This window comes from Delphinapterus leucas, chromosome 6 (assembly GCF_059928025.1).
Source record: "Delphinapterus leucas isolate spDelLeu-1000000601 "Yukka" chromosome 6, BTC_Dleu_Yukka2, whole genome shotgun sequence".
Classification (NCBI taxonomy): Eukaryota; Metazoa; Chordata; class Mammalia; order Artiodactyla; family Monodontidae; genus Delphinapterus; species Delphinapterus leucas.
The window spans coordinates 111,511,357-111,533,685 of NC_143134.1; the positions used below are offsets into that span (position 1 = coordinate 111,511,357).

At 37.2% G+C, this 22,329-nt stretch overlaps 1 protein-coding gene across 1 annotated transcript in view; it reads right to left on the reverse strand.

Moving 5' to 3' along the window:
* The window catches only part of C5 (complement C5), a 78,812-nt gene that overhangs the window by 33,921 nt on the left and 22,562 nt on the right, over positions 1-22,329 (reverse strand). Inside the window, exons 10-22 of the mRNA XM_022578863.2 lie at positions 21,902-22,017; positions 20,170-20,355; positions 18,768-18,971; positions 17,040-17,249; positions 16,769-16,918; positions 15,572-15,701; positions 14,535-14,597; positions 13,230-13,427; positions 11,200-11,290; positions 9,646-9,719; positions 8,614-8,753; positions 4,832-5,059; positions 3,581-3,641 (exon numbers count right to left, since the gene is read on the reverse strand). Of these exons, the coding sequence (XP_022434571.2) occupies positions 3,581-3,641; positions 4,832-5,059; positions 8,614-8,753; positions 9,646-9,719; positions 11,200-11,290; positions 13,230-13,427; positions 14,535-14,597; positions 15,572-15,701; positions 16,769-16,918; positions 17,040-17,249; positions 18,768-18,971; positions 20,170-20,355; positions 21,902-22,017 (1,851 nt within the window). The remainder of the gene's footprint in view (positions 1-3,580; positions 3,642-4,831; positions 5,060-8,613; positions 8,754-9,645; positions 9,720-11,199; positions 11,291-13,229; positions 13,428-14,534; positions 14,598-15,571; positions 15,702-16,768; positions 16,919-17,039; positions 17,250-18,767; positions 18,972-20,169; positions 20,356-21,901; positions 22,018-22,329) is intronic.

Below are 22,329 nucleotides of genomic sequence, written 5' to 3' on the forward strand. Positions count from 1 at the left end.
CATTGTTGATGGTAGTGGGGAACCTGTCACTAGGGGATGGGTAAGTAAAATTGTGGTGGAATTGGAACTGAGCAGAACCCTGCAGGGCCCCCACGTACAAAAATGAGCAGTTAATGATTAGGACAATAGTGACAGACTGAGTGTCTGATGCACATTCCTGAGTTGTTTTACAGATACTGTAACTGCCACCAGAGGAAAAAAGCTAACTGCGTGAGGACCAGACTATAGCCATGATATTAGCTGCTCCATCTTGAGCGGTACTGAATCTATGTCTATCACAATTCCAAGAACTGGCCTCAAGAGAATGGGATTAACATTATTGCTCATAATAAACTATATCTTTGTGGGCATCAAAATAATTGTATCTTACTCTGCCCATATATGCAAGCAGGCAACTAAAATTGTCAGCAAAGATGCTACAGACCCATGTTGACATTTTCCACTCTGAGAATATGGTGCCCTATGTCAGCATGAAGAAAATTACAGAAGATGGAGCTTCACCCCTGATCCCATAGAAATGGAATGATGTTTGACAGTGGGGAAATGAAAGCAGCTCTTTTGCCCCTTTCCTGTTTGCCCATTTCTGTCCCCCTCTAACCTTAAAAGAACCTAATTATAGGAATGAGATCACTAGGCAGTTTGACCTAACTCCTAACTTATACTCTCCTGAATGCACACCATGCAAAGAATCAAAGAACCTGTTGATCCTTTACCTAAATAAAAAGAAGCAAAAATGAAGAATTAAGCAGTTAAAGAATGACTGGCTCTACAGGGAACTCTGCTCAATATTCTGTAATAACCTAAATGGGAAAAGAATTTGAAAAAGAATAGATGCATGTATACATATAAATGAATCACTTTGCTGAACACCTGAAACTAACACAATATTGTTAATCAACTATACTCCAATATAAAATAAAAATTTTTTTTTAAAAAAAGGGCTTGCCTGGTGGCGCAGTGGTTAAGAATCTGCCTGCCAATGCAGGGGACACAGATTCGATCCCTGGTCCGGGAAGACCCACATGCCACGGAGCAGCTAAGCCCATGTGCCACAACTACTGAACCTGCGTGCCACACCTACTGAAGCCTGCGCACTTTGAGCCCGTGCTCCACAAGAGAAGCCACTGCAATGAGAAGCCTGTGCACCTCAACCAAGAGTAGCCCCTGCTCACCGCAACTAGAGAAAGCCCACCGCACAGCAACGAAGACCCAACGCAGCTAAAAATAAATTTAAAAAAAAAATGAATGACTAGCTTTCTACCCCCAACAGCCCCTTCAGAAATCCTGCAGGCAAATCACGTGGGCAAGATAACATCTGAAGAGTCAGCCAGTCTGCACACAATGGAGAATGATGCAGAATTCAACCTCCTGCCTAGATGATTCACTGAAATTCTTCCCCCTTCTCCTTTAAAAACTGTAATGGCTGAGCAGAAACTTTGGAGTTGGTCTTGGGATGCGAGTCTACCTTCTCCCCAGATTGCCAGCTTCTCTGATTAAAGCATCTTTCCTTTCTATTGACATTTGCCTCTCAAATTATTGCCTTTTGAGTGGCAAGCAGCCAAACCTGAGTTTGGTAACAGAATATACTCTAAAATACTGTGTAGAAGCAGTGAATTAAATGCATGTATAGCAATAGAAATATTTGTTTAAAACAGAGTATTGTCTTTAAAAACTTAAGAACAGGACCTATAGCACAATACCTTTTATATGTTAAAAAAACATACACACACAAAACAACCTTTCCTCCATACTCTAAGACATATTTCAAGCATATTAGATTGGGGGCATTTGAAGGAAGGGAAATGGGAGTGGAGGTCAGGCATGAGGAGAGAAAATAAAACACGAGAGGGGCCTGCCCAAACCAATGATGATGATGTGCTGAGAACTGAGGTGGGGGAGAGAGCTTGTCAGGCAGAGAAAGCAGGAACCAAAGGCTAGGGCTAGTCTCGTGTATTGAGTTTCTGTGTTTAGTCTCTTTTTAAACTGATGTCACATAATTTTAATTACTATTACTTTACAATTTGTTCTGATACCTCATTCTCCCTCACTGATATTTTTCTCAGATTTCCTCTAACATTATTGTCTGTTTACTTTTCCAAATATGTTTTTTTAGGCTTTTAAAAAAAACTCTGGAAAGTATCATAGCAGTATAGCAATTCCAATATACACAGATTGGAAGTATTTAATAAAATCTCTGAAATAAACTGGACAGAATTGGTTGTCATCTTTACCCTATTTAGCACTCTGGAAAGTAACAAAGCGGCCTGAATCTAAGTTGTCTAGAATGATAAGGGAAAAAAGTCATGTGACAAGATTGGAAAGAGGCATAGATTCTTTTTTTTTAACCAAGATTTTTGATGGAGAGATCTATTCCCCGATAAAAGATCATTGCCATCTTGTGGGCCTGATGTTCACACCTGGGATGGGTAAGACAGGGCTGTTTTGGAAAGCTGTTTGCAATAATGTTAGTATAGCAGGCATAAGGGGGAAGAGAAAGAGAAGACAAAGGAAGCAGTGGCTCTGAGGTGTGATGTGACTGCATGAGGCCAAAACCTCAGAATTTGTCATATATCTCCCCATATATCCTTCACAGGCTGGGAGGAGGTCTGTGTGAAGATAAGATTAGAGAAAAAAGTTTGCATGAAGTCATCCTTATTCAGTTTATGGGACTCAGCTGATTAGAAATGTAAATATTAATTCTTTGCTTTCCTAGAGGAAATAGCACTCTGAGTATAGTGGTCTTGATTTGTAAGGAAACTCTTTTTCTTTCCATTGCTGTATCACTGAAAGAAAAGAAGAATGATACAATGCAACAATAAGGTAAATTTCAATCATTTAATAAGAACTACAGTAGTCTGTCTTTTTTTGGTGAAAAGAATTGTTAACTGAAAACATTCTAAATTTCATAAATACATAGGTATTTAGGCCTTGATGAAGTGCTCAAATGTTTGCACAATTCTAACTTTAAGAAGATTCCAAAAAAAAGGAAGATTCAGAATATCTCAACTGGAGGAAAAGCAAGGAAGCAGGAACAATGAGGAATGGCTTTGTTAAGTAATTTATCAGCATGATTGTGTTTTCAAATAATGCATGTTAGATAAGAATGTAAATGACTTTTTCTTAGGTGTTCTTTGGACTGATGGTTCTATAAGAAAATATTATAACTTATTATTGTGATGGATAGAATGGTAAAATGACTAATTTATAAGGGAAGTCATGCAATGACTACTATTTCAATGCTTTGTATTTAAAACTAATGGGGTTACTTTGGGAATTCCCTGGCGGTCCAGTGGTTAGGGCTTGGTACTTTCACTGCCTGGGTTTGATCCCTGGTGGGGAAATAAGATCCCGAAAGCCACGCCATGCAGCAAAACAAACAAACAAAAACCTAATGGGATTATTTTTCTTTGTTCTAAACCCATCCAGATTATAATATAACACATGCTATCAAAAATGGCAGTGAACTAAGAAGTGGATATTTCTGATTCTATACAATTAACATTTTTAAAAATAGTGTTTCAGGTTACACATCTCTCTAGGGCAAAAGACAACATATAAAATACAAACTCATTTTGCCTACCGTAGATACCCTTTGGGTCCAGAGTAGTGCCAGCATAACTTTCTCTTTTGACACCTTCCGGCTAAAATAAAGGCAAAAATCATTCAGTTAAGAACATAATTAAATTTATATGACCTGAATGCTTGAATCAACTTGACTACTTTTCCAATTAAGAAATTCTTTTTTTTTTTTTTTTTTTTTTGGAGAAGGCAAAGTATGTTTAAATACTTATATGCCTGCCTCCAGGAATAAGATTTTCTGGCTATTTGCATGATGATCAGAGCAAACACTTAAACAGAAATTATTATAAGCCAGGTAATTGATCTAAGTGCTTTGTATGTATTAGCTCATTTAACCTCAAAAATACTCTATGGAGTAGTGCTCCCATGTGACATACGAGGAAACTGACACCCAGAGAGATCAAGAAACTTATCTGATGCCACACTGCTAGTGGAGCCAGGATTCAAACGCAGGCAGTGTGGCTCCGGAATCTGTGCATGGAACCACCATGCAAAGGTGTATAGAAAATAGAATGTGCCTTACACAAAATAAGTCAGTACATGTTTACCAAAGTGAATTTCATGGCTGAAAACAGAACTCAGAGAATGAAGACCTCGGAAGACCCAGTTCTGTCATTAACATTCTTGCCAAGAATCTTAATCTTAAAAAGATAACATGAAAACTCTCAACAGACTGTGTGGGTAAACAGTACTTAAGAAATGATAGTTTTCTTCCTTTTTTGGCCTGTTTACTCATTTACAAAATGGAAAATTTTCTAGACTATAAATTCTAAACTATAAATGCATGGATCCTACCTTATTTATTGCTGTAGCTCCAGTACTTAGCATAATATCTGGCACAGATTTCAAAACATTTTCTGAATGTGTTGGGGGAAAAAAATACTCCAGAAAACTATATACCAAAATGTTAAAATCGGGTATCTCTGGTTGTAGGGGTTTTTGGTGGTCTTAATTTTCTTCTCTGTGGTTTTTCAGTATTCCATGCTTTCTACAATGAGCAAGCATCATTGTTTTATTTAAACTTTAAAAACATAATTTCAGACTTAAAGAAAAGTTATAAGAATAGTCCAAAAATATCTGAGATAACCTCCACCCAGATTCCCCCAAATGTTAACATTTTGTTATGTTTGTGTTATAATTTTCTCTTTGTGTGTCTCTTTCTGAATCACTTAAGCATGAGTTGCTGATAACTTTTTTTTTCAGAAAGAAAAAAGTGTTTTTGAAAGAATTTTTTTAAAGCATATTTTCTTACCACCACTCGCAATGTTTTTATTAAGATTTCGTTTCCAACAGAAGTCTCCAGTGAGAAGCTGATGTTGTGGAGGCCGATTTCCAGAGGAAGCACGCTGAAGGTCACCAAGTGGCTGGAGGAGCCCTCTATTCTCTGGGGCAGACATTTGGAGGAACTTTTCCCCTGAGGGTCAATGTCTGGCCTTCCCGATGAACAGATTCCCTCCACGGGAGACATTTTAACACAGAACTGAAATATCACCAGTGAACAATTATTTCAAAACATTTTATGATAAGGAAAGCACGCCCTGATTACATTCATCTGGACAAAAACTCTCCCCTGGTACTCGTTAAATAATCCCTTAGATTCCAAGGCTGTAGAGAAAGCTCATTTCAGATTTTCTAAAACACACAAACCAGTTGCCATAGAGCTTAGCAATGTGACAGGATGTCTAGAAAGCTCAACACTGGCTCAGAAACATCTAACCTTCCTTAGACTGTTACCTACTAAATCGGGTACAACACTACTGAAGTTCTTTGTTCATGTTGTCATGATAGCATTTGTTACACTGTCTCTCTACATGTTTATATTTTAGGCAGTGGGAGCCCAGTCTCAGGCACTCTGTGTGTCTTACTCAACTTTGTATCTTATAGCTCAGCCTTTGGTTTCCAATAAATGGTTTTATGAAAGACTGGAAACTCCATCTCTTGGCACTTAAGGTCCTGCCTAATATGCCCCCGACCAACTTTTCCAATCTTGCCTCTCATTAACTTCCCACCTGTACCCCATTTTACAGCCAGACTCTGGCTCCGGAAAGACCTAGGTTCAAATCTTGGCTCTGCCACTTCCTGTGTGGCAAGAGCACATTGCTTGACCCTCCACTTCTTCATCTTTGTAATGGGGATAATAATAATACCTACTGACTTCTGGCTCAAACAGTGAATATTTTCATCTCCTCTCCAAAATCTAGTGAACTGACAGAACTATACCCCAAATAATAAATCTGTAAGATCCAGAATAAATCAAGCAGGTAAACAAGGAAGAGTAACAACATTCAACAACTAATTTTGAGGAATTTCTCAAAAACGGTAAGCTCCTTTTCCCTCTTAACTATCTTCTTGGGAAACACAACAACTAGGGTGGGTGAGGCAGGAGTTAAAGAAGACTTTTGGGTCACCGGAGGCCAATGATTCCCCCTGGAGAGCTGGGGTAGGGTAGGTAAGGCTAGATACAGAAGAGTGATTTGATCAAATTCAACATGAATTCATTATAAAAACTCTTAGTAAATTGAGATAGCAACTTTTGAAACTGATATCAAATATCAAAAAAAAAAACAAACCCCAAACCCAAAAATTCTGGCAGTGGCTCTGCTTTCAGAAATAGCCAAGTAGCTCCTACTTGGATAACTCTTCTGCAAATAATAACTATAAGCTCTAGACAAAATACGTATTTAAAAAAAACAAAAACTACCTGAAGGCACTAGAGATTGGAAGAGAAGGTGACACTCAGAAGAAAGGAGGGACACTGTGTGAGGGTCCTATTTTTTTACAGTTTTAACCTGAGGGCAGTCACCATTAGTCCCTTAAGGAGTAGCTAAACCTCCAGTAGAACCTGCCATCTTATTGGCTTAAAGAACCAGGGGACAGAGTATGGCGCAGCCACCACAGCGGAAAAGTGAAGGACCTCCAGGTTCACTGTATAAACTTTGCTCAAACCTGGTCAACCCTTGAACTACGCACAGCACAGACTCTAAGCATCCCAGCTAAGGCTAAAGGAACTGAAATGAGATTTCAAAGTTTGAGATTGATTCAGCCAACTGCCTGCTAAAACACACAAACGAAGATGAAAGCTCTTCAGAGGATAGTAATAGAATCCAGAGTCTCTATAACATTTCATTAAGAAAGTCCAAGGGTCAATGCAAAGTTACTAGATGTAAAGAAATAGGAAAGTGTGATCTGTACTCAAGAGGAAAGGTAATTAATCGGTAATTACCCTGAGATATCTCAGATGTTCTTGTTTCTTGTTTTGATATGATGAATACTGCACTGATAGTTTAAAAATTAAATAAAATATGGCAGTACCATGAGATGTGTGACACTTAAAATACTGTCTAATTATAATTATGTCATTGCACTTTGTGGTGCTCTGAGCAGTAGTGCAATGCAATGAAAGCACTACATACGGTCTATGTCACAACTATTCAACTCTGCCATGGACAATACCTACACAGTGGGTGTTGCTTTAAACTTTATTTATGGACAGTGAAATTTGAATTTCATATAAGTGCCATGAAATAGTCTTCTTCTACTTCTCCTCCTCAACCTTTTAGAAATGTGGAAAACATTCTTATCTTATAGGCCCTAAAAGAAGAGGGAGCAGGCCGGTTTTGGCCCATGGCCATAGATTGCTGACCCCTGACCTAGTACATAAAGCAAAAGAATGAAGAGATGTAAAAAATTCAATATTGTAGACAAGTCAGTTTCCCTTACAGTAATTTATAAATTCAGGATAATACCTAGCAAAACCTGAATACATTTTTAACTAGATCAGCAAACAATTATTTGACACTTAGAGACTTATAATCATAAAACTTAAAAATAATTCAATTTCAGTGTATGTACATATTTTTGTTGCATCAAAGTATGAGAGAGTAATCGATAGAAAACATTCAAGTGTAAAATATATAACACTAGGAGAGTGGAATGGAAATATGAGTTCACAGATAAAAGGAATGGTATATAATCTGTTGTTCACAAGAGTTTATTTGGGTATTTTTTAATGGATTGCTATGGTATTTAGATTCTGCTATATACCTTTAAAAGTTTGATATAACAATTTTATTTTTAAAATATCAATACTCAAGTATTCCCAGAGTTATAAATTTGCATATTTTTTTGAATTTATGATGAAAAATTTTAGATGCCAATTTAAAAATGTGCCAGCGGGGTACTTAGTTTTTCCAAAAAGATTTAGGGAGCTGTAAGCGAAATTTTTGGAGACCACTGAAATACTCATGTCTAAGAATAAAATTAGAGCTTTAAAAAAAAGAGTCAGATTTTCAGACTGCATTGAGTTCCTATATAAAATTTTGTGATTGTGATTTTCAAGTGAAATCAGACAGCCTAATGTATAACTCTGTTTAGAAATGTGTTGGCAAAAAGAAGACAAATGGTGGGTCTGGCCATGGCTGGAGTTTTTCAGAGTGTACCCCAGAGCAAAAGGGGATCAAGGGAGTTGACATGTTTTTAATCAGTGAGGCTATAATGATGGCTTATGAATTCTAACCTGAACAAGGAGTGAAGTAAAGACTTTAGCATAAGAAGGCTAATGAATAAAAAGTAATGGAGTCAAAGAGCTGGAGGTTTCAATGATGCTGTAGAACTGTAGCTACAAAGTAACGAGGTTAATGAGTCAGAAGGATAGGTAGGAGGTGGTCAGTTGGTGAGATGTTTGAAATCGTATTTTCCGGGGGGAAGACAAGATCTGCAAAGTGAAGAGTGTGAATGGCTAAAATGGAGGAAAGGAAAGGGTTGTTAGAGGTAAGGAGATCAGGGTGATGAATGAACCAAATGTAACCTCATCCTTCTCTGAGCCTCCACAGCACATTGATTATCTTAAGGACTTGTATTCTTCATTGAATTGGAGTTGTATGAATAGTTATCTTAACTCTTCTTCTTTTCTTCTTTCCTTCACTGAGTTGAGTTTGTGTGCCTGTGTACGTGATAATTCCATTAATAGAATTCTCAGAAAATCAGGGACTTCTTCATTTTTTCCATTTATTTGAACATACCATAAATACTTACCAGAATTCCAGACGTTCTATAGTTATAAACAGTTCCACTCAATTGGATCTGTTCCCCTCGTACAACAGAATATGGTATATTCATTTCCAGGAAGACGTTTTTGAACACCTTTGCCTTGAGAGTATCGGCAACACATATACCTTCAGCCCAAAGTGAAAGCAAAGTTGAAGCATATTAGGGAATTCCCATAATGCCTTATTAGTACTAAAATGTCTCAGATTTGCTTTGCTTCAAGGAAAAAACAAAAGTTAGATGTTTTTCTCTGCCCTAACACCCCATGTCCTTGAATTTTCTACTCATTGATTTTTTTAAATTGAGCTATAATTGAAGTATAATATTATATTAGCTTCGGGTGTACAACATGATTCGATATTTGTATACATAAGTCTAGTTAACATCCACCACCACACATATTACAAATTTCTTTTCTTGTGGTAAGAACTTTTAAGATCTATTCTTTTATCATTGTTCTTCATTCAATAATTATTGGTATTAACAGAAAACTTCATTTGTCCAAAAAATATTTAATTCTATTTAAGGCATGAGAATGTTTATTAACTAAAGCACCAAATCTCTTTTTTAGATATTCATTATTGGTTCCGTTTAATGGGCATAAAATTTTGATTGTGGAAACCAAGATTTATAAGAACAAAATATAGTGAGCAAACAAGCCAAGCCTGAAATTATTTATAAAGTATCTGCACTAAATCACCACAAAAGGGCACTAGTCCAGGAGAGAAATTATATATTTTTCTCTAACTCTACTGAATCTTCTACTCACTGAGAAAATACAAAGGAAAATGGGGGCTTCACATCAGTATTTATAAAATGATGGCTAATAGAAGAACAAAAGAAGAAACTGATACAGTCCATGATGTGGGCACATCTAAGTCTCTTTGTAATACATTAAAAATAGGTTTTAATAAATGACACCACTTAAGTCCTGTGTAAACTAAAAAGACAATAACAAAAAACTGCATTTTGCCAAATCAAATCATTCCTTACGTGAGTATATAACTTCAATTTGCTTACCACTATTTGAAATGCCAACACCTTGAATTTCCCAGGTAGTTAGAGAATCAGGTAGCACAAACTGCAACTGGTTTCTGAAAGTTAAAATGTTGATATATTCAAATACAGAGGAACATTGATTAACCCAAATTGACAGCTTGCATTAGCAGAATTCTTGCTTCATACTACTTTAGAATAAAGAAAAAAAATCACAACAGAACAAAATCACATCAGGTATTAAAGAAAAATCAAGCAAGAAGTTTATTCAGTAACTCTTATACTCATTCCATGTTTTTAGATATTTCACTTGTATTATGAGAATTCAAATTCAGAAGGATGTCTTTGAAACACTGCAAATTCAAAACATACAATTCAAAGAAAAAAATTATGTTTATTGTGTAGTATGTTCTAAAATAGGGAAGCAAAATACTAATGCATCTTAACACTGCTCATAACGAAGTTGATATAACTAAAAATTTCTGATTAAGATCAAGCTTATACTCATTCAACAAACAGCTATTGTGCACCATCTTTGTGTCAAGCATAGCACTAAATACTGAGTACATAGCACTCATAGATACAGTCCTGCTCTCAAGCAGTTCACGGTCTAGTGGAAGAAATAGTTCAGTGTATAAATTGCGATTCACTGTAATAACTGTACCAATAAAACTTTTAAAAAGTTCAGAGGCAGTATGCATTGATTCAACAAATTCATTTTAGTGCCTCTAGAAGCCGGACCCTATGCCAGGTCCTGAATATAAAACTAACCTGAATTTAGTCCTTGCCCTGGAAGTATTTACATTTTAATGTGGAAGACAGTCAGGTAAACAGGACATTATTATATTGTGTGATATGTGCAACAGAGTTAATTGAGAGGGGCAGTACATCCAATCACTGGGTGGGGGACAGCGGTGGAAAGTTCTGCGAGGGGAAATGCTAGCCAAGGGGCAATGTCAGATGAAGTGGACAACACTGTGGAGGAGGAATCAGGCAGGACAAGGGTAGAGGCCAGGAGACCCATTAGAAGTCAGATGTCAGGCCCGGAACTCACTGCCTTGATGGCTCCTTGGAAAGTCTGTGCTTTGAGCCCCCCCCCCCAACCCCCCCTCCCCCCGCCGGACGACCTGAGGAAGGATGACACTCAGGGAAGGGGCACTGTTTTCAGTGCCTGGTACAGAGTAGGCATTCTATAAACATGTGTTGAATAAAGGACTTTAACAAGAAAAGAACCTTTCTCCCTATTAATCAATGTTTTGTAGTTACAGATATTTCAGGATGAAAACAGCTGCGTAATGCAGTGTAAAGCACACAGTTGTGCTCGGTAAAGACTACCTGAAATGGAATGAAGTTGAATGGAGTGGTACCCTTCTTCCCCAAGAGTTAATCATGACCTGGAACCAATTATTAGAGGAAATCACACGCTAAAAAAAAGAGAAGTAAAATAAAATTTGACCCAATGGTGGTATCATCTTAACTCTTAAATAAAATATTGGGAAATGGGTAGTTTCCAGATTTTTGGTCAGAATATTTGCATTTTCCCATATTTTTCAGAGAAATGTCAAAGAAATATAATACCTTTTGGGGACATGATGAACTTCCCATAACCAGCTTTCTGGAAAATAAGTTCTTATTTCTGGTTTGGTTACTGGTGAAAGAGTCTTTATATCTGGGGGAAAAATATATTTGATTATGGAAAAAAACACAAATTCTACTTAGAGCTGAATTTTAAAATATGGACATTAATCAATAGCTTAAACATTTTCGGAAAGGTCAATGAAACATTTTGTTTAGTGATTTCAAAATAGAACAATAAAGGCCTTAGGATTTCTCCACTAGTGACACTGACAAAATGAATAAAGCATAAAAATATGTTTAATAATTTGTGTTTTAAATTGCTAAATGTTTCATGTTCGGAAAATTATACAAGATACTAATTAGTCTATAAAGTTATTTGCATTTTAAAAATTTCAATAATTGTTTTTATTTTGTAAAATAGGGAGGTTTATATTATTCTCTGCCTTATCTCAGAAATTTATTTATATTTTCTATAATAAAAATGGACAGAATGTCTGCTTCTGTCCAAGATGCACTGATAGGGACTGGAGTTACACCTCTGCCTTAAGAAAACTAGAAAACCAGACACAACAGCTTTCAAATATTAGAGCATAAGTGAGCCAGGACAGTGATCCTTGAGAAAAGGGAGACAGATTGGATGAACCCTAAAATTATCCAGGTTTACTGTCTGGAGGCAGTTTACAGGCTTTAGAGCAGGGAGAGAAACCCATACAGACCCTGGCAGAGTTGCAACACCACCCATGGGAATTTGGGAGGCCAAGCTGTCTAGAACAAGGGGCAGAGAGGAGGGAGCTACAGAGGCTGAATTCCAGGCAGCTGATGCCAACCCAAATGATTAGAGTTGAAAAACTGGACCACGAAAAATGGATATGTACTAGATTGTTCATAAAAAATACTGCGTGTAATAAGCAAAAATCTGAAAACAACCTAAATATATCTAATAACCTGGCTTTGATAAATGGCCACAAGAATTTATTTATGCAGAAATGTACCCACTCAGAATGATGACATTTAAGACATACTGTTAAGGGCTTCCCTGGTGGCACAGTGATTAAGAATCTGCCTGCCAATGCAGGGGACACAGGTTCGAGCCCTGATCTGGGAAGATTTCACATGACGTGGAACAACTAAGCCCATGCGCCACAACTACTGAGCCTGCACTCTAGAGCCCGCAAGCCACAACTACTGAGCCCGTGTGCCACAGCTATTGAAGCCCACACGCCTAGAGCCCATGCTCTGCAACAAGAGAAGCCACCGCAATGAGAAGCCTGCGCACCACAACAAAAGAATAGCCCCTGCTCACCGCAACTAGAGAAAGCCCGTGCACAGCAACGAAGACCCAACGCAGCCAAAAATAAATAAATAAATAAATAAATATTTAAAAAAAGAAAAAAAGTAACAACAACAAAAAAAGACATACTGTTAAGCAAAACAATCAAACAGGATCTGTCACTCTGCTTTTGTTTGTTTTGGCTGTATATAAATGAATTGAAAGTCCTAAAAGTTCTGAAAACATGTTAATGAGAGTTCTATAAATTCTGAAAATGTATATTGTGGTTGAAATTGAAATAAGATTTCAACTTTATGTGAGTACATTTAAGGTTATGCTACATTTAGAAATCTTTTGCTATATGTGGTCAGTATAGGTATAAACAGAATTTTTAATGGTTGTAATATCACAGAACCATGGAATTTTAGAACTCAAAGGCATACTAGAGATCACCTGGCCCAAGCTTCTTCCTTTAAAAATGAGGAGATTGAGGCTCAGAGAGGATAAATAATCATTCACGTTTATAGAATGAGTCAGCTTCAAACTCGCCTGGGTCTTGACTATGGACTAGTGCACTCTGCTCTGTACTATATATACCTCTTCTGATGCCCAAAAATGGACAACAAAATTTTTTCTTAACAGCATTTGCAAGTTATCTTTTCTACTTCCCATTCTAAATAGAGCATGTAAACCACCTTTTTTGGAAGCATAAAATTACATCAAGTTCCCCATATTTTCCAATCGAAAATGTCAAACTTACGTAGCCTTCCCAATTGGATATCTATATGAGACTCTTCAGCACGGAACTGGCTTGCGATGGCACAACAGTCCTTGAAAACTTTGACGCATCTTGGGCCTATCTTAATCCGTGTGGCTCGCTGCTCACAGTTTTCATCATCATTACGATAGGCTCCATCATAACAACATTTCTTCAACATTTTATGTTTGTATTTAGCAGCTGAAATGGTAATAATTCAAGTGCCCTTGATTATGCATAGAGTCAAAACATCTCAGGCTTAGAAAGGCTCTTGAGGGATACTGGATTTCTGCTGTCATAGGACCCCAGCCTCACAACAGCCATGGCTAGTTGACTGTCCAGGCCCACTTTGGAACTACCCTAGGAATGGGAGAATGTGGCCTCATAAGGTAGTCCACTCTGATTTGCACTAAATGGTTAAGGGCTTCCTGCAACTAAGCTGAGTACTGACTTCTGAAACTGGCACCTTGGGTTCAGCACCCTTTGAGTAAAATAAGTTAATGATCTGAGAAGCCTGCAAATATCTGAAGATAGTTATCATCACTATTCAAGTATGTTCTTCTTCAAGCTAAAAATCCTATTTTATTCAAACGTTTCTTGTGGTTTGTGGTTTCAAACATTTCTTCACCAGTGGCATCTTTCCTCATCGTAAGTGCTTCGATTAATCAGTATCTCTCTTTTCATATCATTAAAACTTAGAATGATGGTTAGAATTTAAATGACTCATATACAGATGGAAAGTATTATTGTACTACTATAAACATCTTTATTAGTTGAGCTCAGGGCACTGACTGCTGGCTCAACGTTCTTTCTATTGTAGCATTGCCAATTATCATATTTCTGTTTAAATAATACTTAAAAATAATTTCTGTTGGGATTATATCCCCCCCCCCAAATTATCTAAAATACTCTTAACTGTTAAATGTATGCAAGAAGAGATAGACTTCCAGGTATATCTCAAAGTTACTTAAATCATGGATTTTGTTAGAATAAAATGGAAGAATATGATTTTAATTACTAGATAAAGTTTGCAGAGAGGAAATATTTGTGACAAATAAAAGTTAATCTTTTATATTTTAGAGATAGAAATAACAAAGACTTATTTCCCTCAGATTAAGGTTATGGCAAATGAACTATTGGATTAATTTGGATTAACCTTTCCAGGGGAGGTGAGCTAGATGTCTGTACATATCTTTCTTTTCACACATTCTATTTGAATTAAGAGAAATTAGATAATGTTTACTTTTCTCCAGCTTTTGAATGACACGATCATAACCTTTTGGCAATCACATGAAACTTTTAGAGTACCTTCTCCGTCTATCTTCTTTTTCAGCATTCTTTTTGGCCTGAGAATTTCTTTACAAGGTTCATCTGTTTTAAAAAGATAAAGAAAAAGAAGGGAGAAAAGGAGATAAAATCTCAAAAACCACAAAATTCCGTGAAATTATTTAACTTTTTAAAACATTCACGTCATTCATTCAACAAATATTGAGAGCCTGCTTTCGACTAGGCACCGCACACTACACATCTCAATATGACTTGTTTTTAGAGGGGCTCACAATCTATTGTCACACAGTTTGACTTGTTTGATCTGAATTTGGTTTTTAATCCTGCAACCTTTTTGATCCACTGATTACAAGGAAATATCTAAGCTTTTAGAGTGAGCCATGTTTCTGTTAGGTATGGTATTTTAATTATTTTTGGTGTTTATATTATTACAAATAATAGTATCATGTATAATTATGAACAATTTTAAAACCACAGAAAGAAGATGATTAAGATGTGGTCCTTGCCCTTAAAGAGCTCCCAGTGCAGTGACTGAGACAAGGTGTGTAATTAAGTGTAAGAATGTACAATGATGCACTGCTATAAATACATCTAGTCCTCCCTATAGTATTCCCCCTATTAAAGGAGGAGGCAATGATCAATTCTATATGGGGAAGAGGCCAAATCAAGGAGATGATTCTTCTTCTAGCTTCTCCAGGCTAATAAAAGGGAAAGCAGTCCTAATAAGGAAAGGCCCAAAGATGTAAAATAGTGTCACCCGTAACTACCTTGGTTCTGTATGGCTTAGACATAAGGTCATGTAGAGTGAGATGAGAAACAGCTGGAAAGAGCTGGAGAGAGGATCGTGGAAGGCCTTGAGCATTACAGTAAAGAATTTGTACTTTATCTTGAAGGCTAATGAAACATTTTATACAGAGGAGTTACCTAGTCATGCCATTATAAGATCAGTTTAGAGAATATTCTGGAGGAGGGACAAAACTGAGGTCTGGGAGGCAAATCATCCATGTAAATTTCAGTAATCAATTTGAAGAATAAACAAAAAGTACTGAGTGTTTTACCATTTTCTTGGGAGTTATCTGCGTTTGCGTTGGTGAGGAAGGTGAGTCCAGCCAGGTGGAATACATCTGCATTGTTGCGGCCACCACCTGCCCCGCAGCCCAGGTCACTCTTCTCTAAAGTTTGAAATACCTGTCCAGAGGTAGTTAGTTAATTTAATAATTCTTAGGAATTAACTAAAGGCAAAATGGTGAGCCTATTCAGATGTGGAAATCATTCCTCTGAAAAACTAAAGGTACAAGTTGTTACATGGTTCTAACAAATCTGTGAAATGCACAGCCCACTCATTTATCAAATGGTCAAAGGCCAAATTTCCCAACTTCATTCCTTTATTTTGTCCTTTTGTATTTAGAAATACATACCTATTCAAAATTAAATCAAGAACTAAGTCTTAAGCTTTGATGAGGTGATTCTTCGAAATTGACCCCATGCTGTTTTGTACACAGAATGCATACTGCAATCAATATAATGTCCAAAAAAGAATAAATGAGTGAATATATGAATAAGTGAATTAATAAACAAGCTAATTTTTAAGTCGCTAAAAGAAAAAAGAGCACAATCTCTTGTATTTTGGGGAAGAGGGCTCTAGGTTATAAGTGGGTGAGAACTTGTTTGCGGGGGGAGGCTTTTTCCAGTTTTAATTTTGACCCCAAATGTTTTTTCCTTTCTGAATGTTTTTAACTTAATAGTTTCTCAGTTCTTTCTTCCTCCTTCAAAGAAATTCAAGCCTAGAAAACAGAAGCAGAGCTTAGGGGAGATAAATGGGAACTTAGGGGAAGTGAATCATTTTCAGATTCTTCTGGGCCACAGATTTTAATGAGTAAGAAAAAGGACACAAAACCCAAAAAACCCCCAGTGGTTGCCTATTCATTCTTCTCTGTTGCTGCTACTATAAAGCTCCCTGCTCCCAAATCTCCGAACCCCCCCAATCAATGGCACTTTGCCCATGAATGTAATTGCTATCATGGCATATGTTTTTAAAGTACTTAATTCCATACTTGGAAAAGTAAAAATGGATAGACCTGGGCTTTAGAGACTAACATGAGTATGGCTTACCTTCCTAAGAGTCACTGTTTTGAGTAGACTATAGAAAAGCAGGTCTAGTCTTCCCTTAATCCCCCACGACTTACCCTAGTGGCCACACTTTGTGAAGCACTGCATAGGGCCACCCCAGTAACCAAGGCCATGCACTACTTAACTCTTTCCAGGGGGTTCTTGGCTGTCCTTTGCACCCCATATATAGCACTGTCCACTGCCATTAAAGCCACCCAGGAATCCAACTCAGTTGCCATATTAAGAGATACATGTTGGCCAGGGGAATATGTATCTGTACTTGGAGACAGATGAACCTATAAGGTCATTTGAAAAAGAAAATATCATTTGTATGACACAAAAACTTCACATATACCTGCATTTACAGCCCCTTTATTCAGAAGAAAGTTGGATTGTGACTTACAGTTTGTGGCTTACCTGGAGCTGGTTGCCACACTTTTCTTCAATATTTAACCAGACTGAGTCGGACACTAATTCTGCGGTCTGTTCTCCTGTAACAATGTAATAGACCAGGAGACGAGCTGAAGGAACCATGTTCTGTGTCACTGGAATGTTTATACTTTGATAATCTGAATCTGAAAGTTTATCCCTTGTGCCAAAGTGAATGATTTTGCCCTTGGATAAAATCTAAAAATAAACAGCAGTAGCAACGGTCATTACAAAAACAAAACATTTGCTTCAGGATGGAGCTTGGAGCTGGAGTAGAAATTACGTTAAAGAAAAAGAAAGTTAACATTGTATGGGCCTACTATGTTCCAGGAACTTTACATTTAATTAACCCTTTTAGTTCCCGTAATAACCAGAAGGATAGGAATACTATCTCCATTGTGCAGATAAAGGGACTGAGGTTCAGGAAGTAATTAAATGTCATACTGATTTCAGTTCAAAACCACCTAGCTACGAATTCAGAGAGCTAGAATTTGACCTCAAATCTGTTTAAAGTCATCACACTGTCATTAACATCTACTTGTTTAGTTGATTAAAAAATGTAGATGAGGAGGTAGAGTGCATCTTATTTTTCCCTAATTTCTGGCCTTAAGTTTTAAAGCCAGAGGTTAGGTTCTAAACTGGAGGTGTGAGGTTAAAAAAAACAAAAACCCTAAAAATCATATGAAGCCAAAATGTCCTCAGAGATCCCTTAAACTGTCCTTAGAGAACAGGACTGTATATGTGGTTTTGGTACGTAGTCCCTAAACGAGTCCCCTAATTATTCATCAGTCAGTATGGTCCTCATTTATTTTTTAATTTCTTCTTCAAAACCGTTGAAAAGGGCTTCCCTGGTGGCGCAGTGGTTGAGAGTCCGCCTGCTGATGCAGGGGACGCTGGTTCGTGCCCCGGTCTGGGAGGATCCCACGTGCCGCGGAGCGGCTGGGCCTGTGGGCCATGGCCGCTAAGCCTGCGCGTCCGGAGCCTGTGCTCCGCAACGGGAGAGGCCACAGCAGTGAGAGGCCCGCGTACCGCAAAAAAAAAAAAAAAAAAAAAAAAAGAAAACCGTTGAAAAAAATCATCATCACCTGTTTGGCCTGATTATCAGAATAATTAATTCCATTTCTTGGGTAATTGTCAGGAAGCCCTTAACATTTTTTTTACATTCTTTCCTACCTTTCACTGACGGCCTTGACTGACACTTCCGTTTAATTTAAGTGATGTAACAGGGATGTTGCTGGAGCAGGTATGATATGACTCAACCCTTAAGAGCAGGATTTGGGTCCCCTCTTTTTTCCAATGAAATGCACATATTTTAAATGGGTCTAGGCGTGTAATCTTTGGCCATGAAGTAGAGCAGAGGTAATGTGAGAATTTAATCAAGCTCTCTCTATGGAGGAATCAGGCTGTCTTTGGTGAAAGGCATATAACACAGTCAGAGGTTCCCAGGTCTAATCTAATCACAACCTTCCTCTTCCCAGCTGAGTGACTGTAGTGAGTCTTTAACCTCCTTGTCCTTCAGTTTCTTCATCTGTGAAGTAGTCATGAAAATCATTCCTTGTCTCAAAGGCTTTTGAAAAACTGATTATCAAATTAGATGATGTTTTTGAAAGTGCTTTGTAAGAATATATGTAAGGGATCATTCTAACGCTTTTCTATAAGCAAAGGAAAATCAGGTTGGGGAATAGATAGATGTAAATCTATCATTATTATACTTACCAAGTAATTATAGTGAGTTATTTTGTCAATATATGGACTTCTGGGGGTAACAACAATATTCAGATGTTCTCCCACAAGCAAAGGTTTATAGTTTTCAGTCCAGTCAATATAAAGATAACTTTGGCTGAGAGATGAATATGCTATTGCTCGGTAATCTTCGCTGGCCTGATTTTCTTCTGGAAGATCTGGGTCCTTGGTCCTGACCTGAAAAGGAAAAAAGTGAAAAAAGATACATGGACTGTGACTTAATGTTTTCTGTGAAACATAACTTTTCAATTCCTTTCTTTGCTTTATAAATGTCTAAAATTCACAACACCAAATTCTAAAGAAAAAAGAAATCCGTTACTCCAAAGTGTTTGTACAGCTGCAGTATCAAGTAACTTTACAAAGGCTATGGACAATAATTGGGATAATATGGGATTGTAGGCTATGGTGGGAAAGTCTGGTGAAGTGAAGAGAGAAAGATGCTCCTGCAACAAATATTGACACCCTTCCTGAAGTGTCATGGTGAGTTGGGGACTCTTTTTCCTATGGGTTGGAAGGGTAGCAGTGGGGAGGTCCTGAGGACTGGGGACAGGAGTCGTGAATGGACATCACACAGATGCTCTGGCCCAGTTTCATTGTGAAGTCGTGGCACAGAGAAGGGCTTACAAACAGAGTGGGGCAGAAATGATATCATGGCACCAATATCGGCCTTTGACAGCAGAGGGGTTGGTTAATAGCTCATGCTCGGGAGTGAGACAGGCATTCGTTTGCCTCTTGAGTACCATCATTTATTAAGTCTGGATAAGTTATTTAACCATAAGAAAGGTTAAAAGCCTCTGTTTCCTCAGCTGCAAAATGGTTAGCACAATGCCTAGCACTTCGTACGGGCTCAGTAGATGATGGTGAATCTATGCATGCTGGGGTCATTGACATGCATTACTAACTTACTCATTTTTTATTTGGGATTGGGAACCTAAATATTATTTGCTGGGAGAGAAGAATATTAAGTGAGCTCTAAGGTAGAGTGACTCATACAGCTGGAAAAAAGAGAGGCTTCCACGTTTGGCTCTTTTGTGGCCCTGAAAAGAGATAAAAAGTTGGGGGGTGGGAAACAGAGAATATTTCTATCACTGATTTCCACTGCTATACCTATTTTGATACTTCTAGATTCTAATACAGTCTTACAGATATAATTCATCCCAAATAAAAAATTGATAGATTTATCTTCCTCAAGGACCATTCAATGAATTTGCAGATTGCCTCTGGTGCTTTTTTTTTATTTTTTTGGATGCAAAATTGTGGAACTGTTCACTGGACTCATGTATAAAATCTGCCGCATTTGTTCTGCACATTGGCCAAAACACACAGTCAAAAGTACACACTGTCCCAGAAAATTTAACAGAAGAATTCAGCTCACTTTAAACTCCAGCACCACCACTTCAGATGGGAGATTCACCACAAAAGAAGCTACTCCATCACTGGAACGTGTTACACTTTGCTTTGACTCCAAGTCAGTTGTCTCCTGGTTTACATCGAGCATTTGTGCACTCAGGGTCACCGGGACCCCTCCTACCAAATGGTCAAGTGAATCCTTAACCTGCACCTGTTTGTCAGAACAGTCCAAATTCATTTCAAGAGCTCATCACTTCTTTTAAAGCATAACAATTCTGAAATAATTTTCCCTCCTCCTCACCAATGTATAAATTATTCATATTCAATTCAGGTAAAAGAAGCATGTTCTCAGCTTATATATAGAAAGGTTTAATCTTATTTAGTTAAATCATTCTTGAATGGATTCCCCTGTATATCGAGAAGACTCAGAATATAAATATCATCACATTAGGTCTGCCAAGTAGATGTGATAAGGTCTTCTGCTATTTAATTTCTGTGTGTGTTCAGTTGGTTGAGAACTGGATAAAGGAAAAAATGAGGCAATCACTTCTGGGAATGATTCTCTTGGATATGAGAAACAATAAGTGCATCTTCTTTTTTCTCAAACTCTACCTCTCATTGCCATGCATATGGACATATAGAATTTCCACAAAGATATATTTTATATTATTTATTTGTATATGTGATATGAAATATATAAAATATATTTTAAGATAATAAATTCTATATAGTGACATATTTTGTGATCTTGTATTATATATTATATTAATATACTCCATAATATATTATAAATTACCATATGCATTATATAGTAATATGTTATATATTATTAAATATGTTGTATATATACTAAGAAGTTATAAGCATGTCCAAAGCTTGCTTGTGGTCTAGTAAACTTTTTTCTCTTAAAGGCCAGTAATAAATAACCCATTTTAATTATCCTAAAGTTGATTTTTAAAAGCAACACATCTTCAAAGAATAAAAAAATTCTACTCTAGCTTTGTAAAGGATAGGGAATAAAAATTTCCATTTTATAAATATAATAAAACATATATGTAATAAAGCATGTTTTATATATAATAAGATATAGAATACTAATCTACAATAAAATATAATTAAAAGGTCAAATGAATGTTTTAACTCCATACTATCAGCATTTTAAAAAGGAAAAGTGGAGGAAGGAGAGAAAATATTGTAAAGGAGAAAAAAAAACACAGAAAAGAGTCAGGGACAGACAGAAAGTGTCAAGATGGAAAGGATGGAGAACAATACAGAGAGATGAGATCAGACAAGAGTTATGTACAAAGAGAATGCAGAGTGAAAAGCATAGAAATGCGCCCTCAGAGACACACAGGAAGTAAAAAATGGTGAGAGAAAGGGGTTTATTTTCAAGGAATGCTATCTCTGTCTTAAGACTTTTAAAGAGCACGTTGCCAAATAATTTTAAACTTTAGTGTTTTTTGAACTATAGACTTACGGGGTTTTATTTACATATCATTTAATGCAATGCTCATTTAGGGAATGCTTAACACAGGCTATCTTACTAAATAGTGATACTGCCCTAAGGTTTGATATCATCCCCAAGGCTGAAGCTGGTCTGCAGTTTCCCACCACCCACCACATAGTCGGAGGGGCAGATTTCACACACAGAATGAGTTCCCTCTGTGATTTGCCTCTCCATCATCCTTCTTTTGTTTGCCACCCCCATATTTTTAGAAAAAGATAATCACATTTAGCAGTTTCCCCCCATCATCTACCTTGACAGAAAATGGAATCCCAGGCTTCACGAAAAGAGGAGTAGCAACCAAATTCAGTTTGTAGGGAGAAAGGACATATTTGATGCCAGGAATTTCTGCTTCTTCAGAAAATCCACCTAAAGAAATGACAAGGATTATGTTGACCTTTATTAGGAGTGTACTGATCTGTGAGGGGAGCTATTTTGTGTTCATATGTCTCCACAGACCTACTCATTCATTCATTCACTCCATTTCTGCACTCATTCATTTACCAACAGCAAGTAGGATATGGGTCTTGGTTCAGAGGGGCAGTGCAGAGAAGAGTCTAAACTCTTCTCAGGAGTTTCCAAAGCCTTACACACAAGGCTTGTGGGCAGAGGTGGTCCTTGTGGAAGTAGAGCAATAGGATTGGACTGAGGAAGAATTCAAGGAAGGGACACCACTTTTCA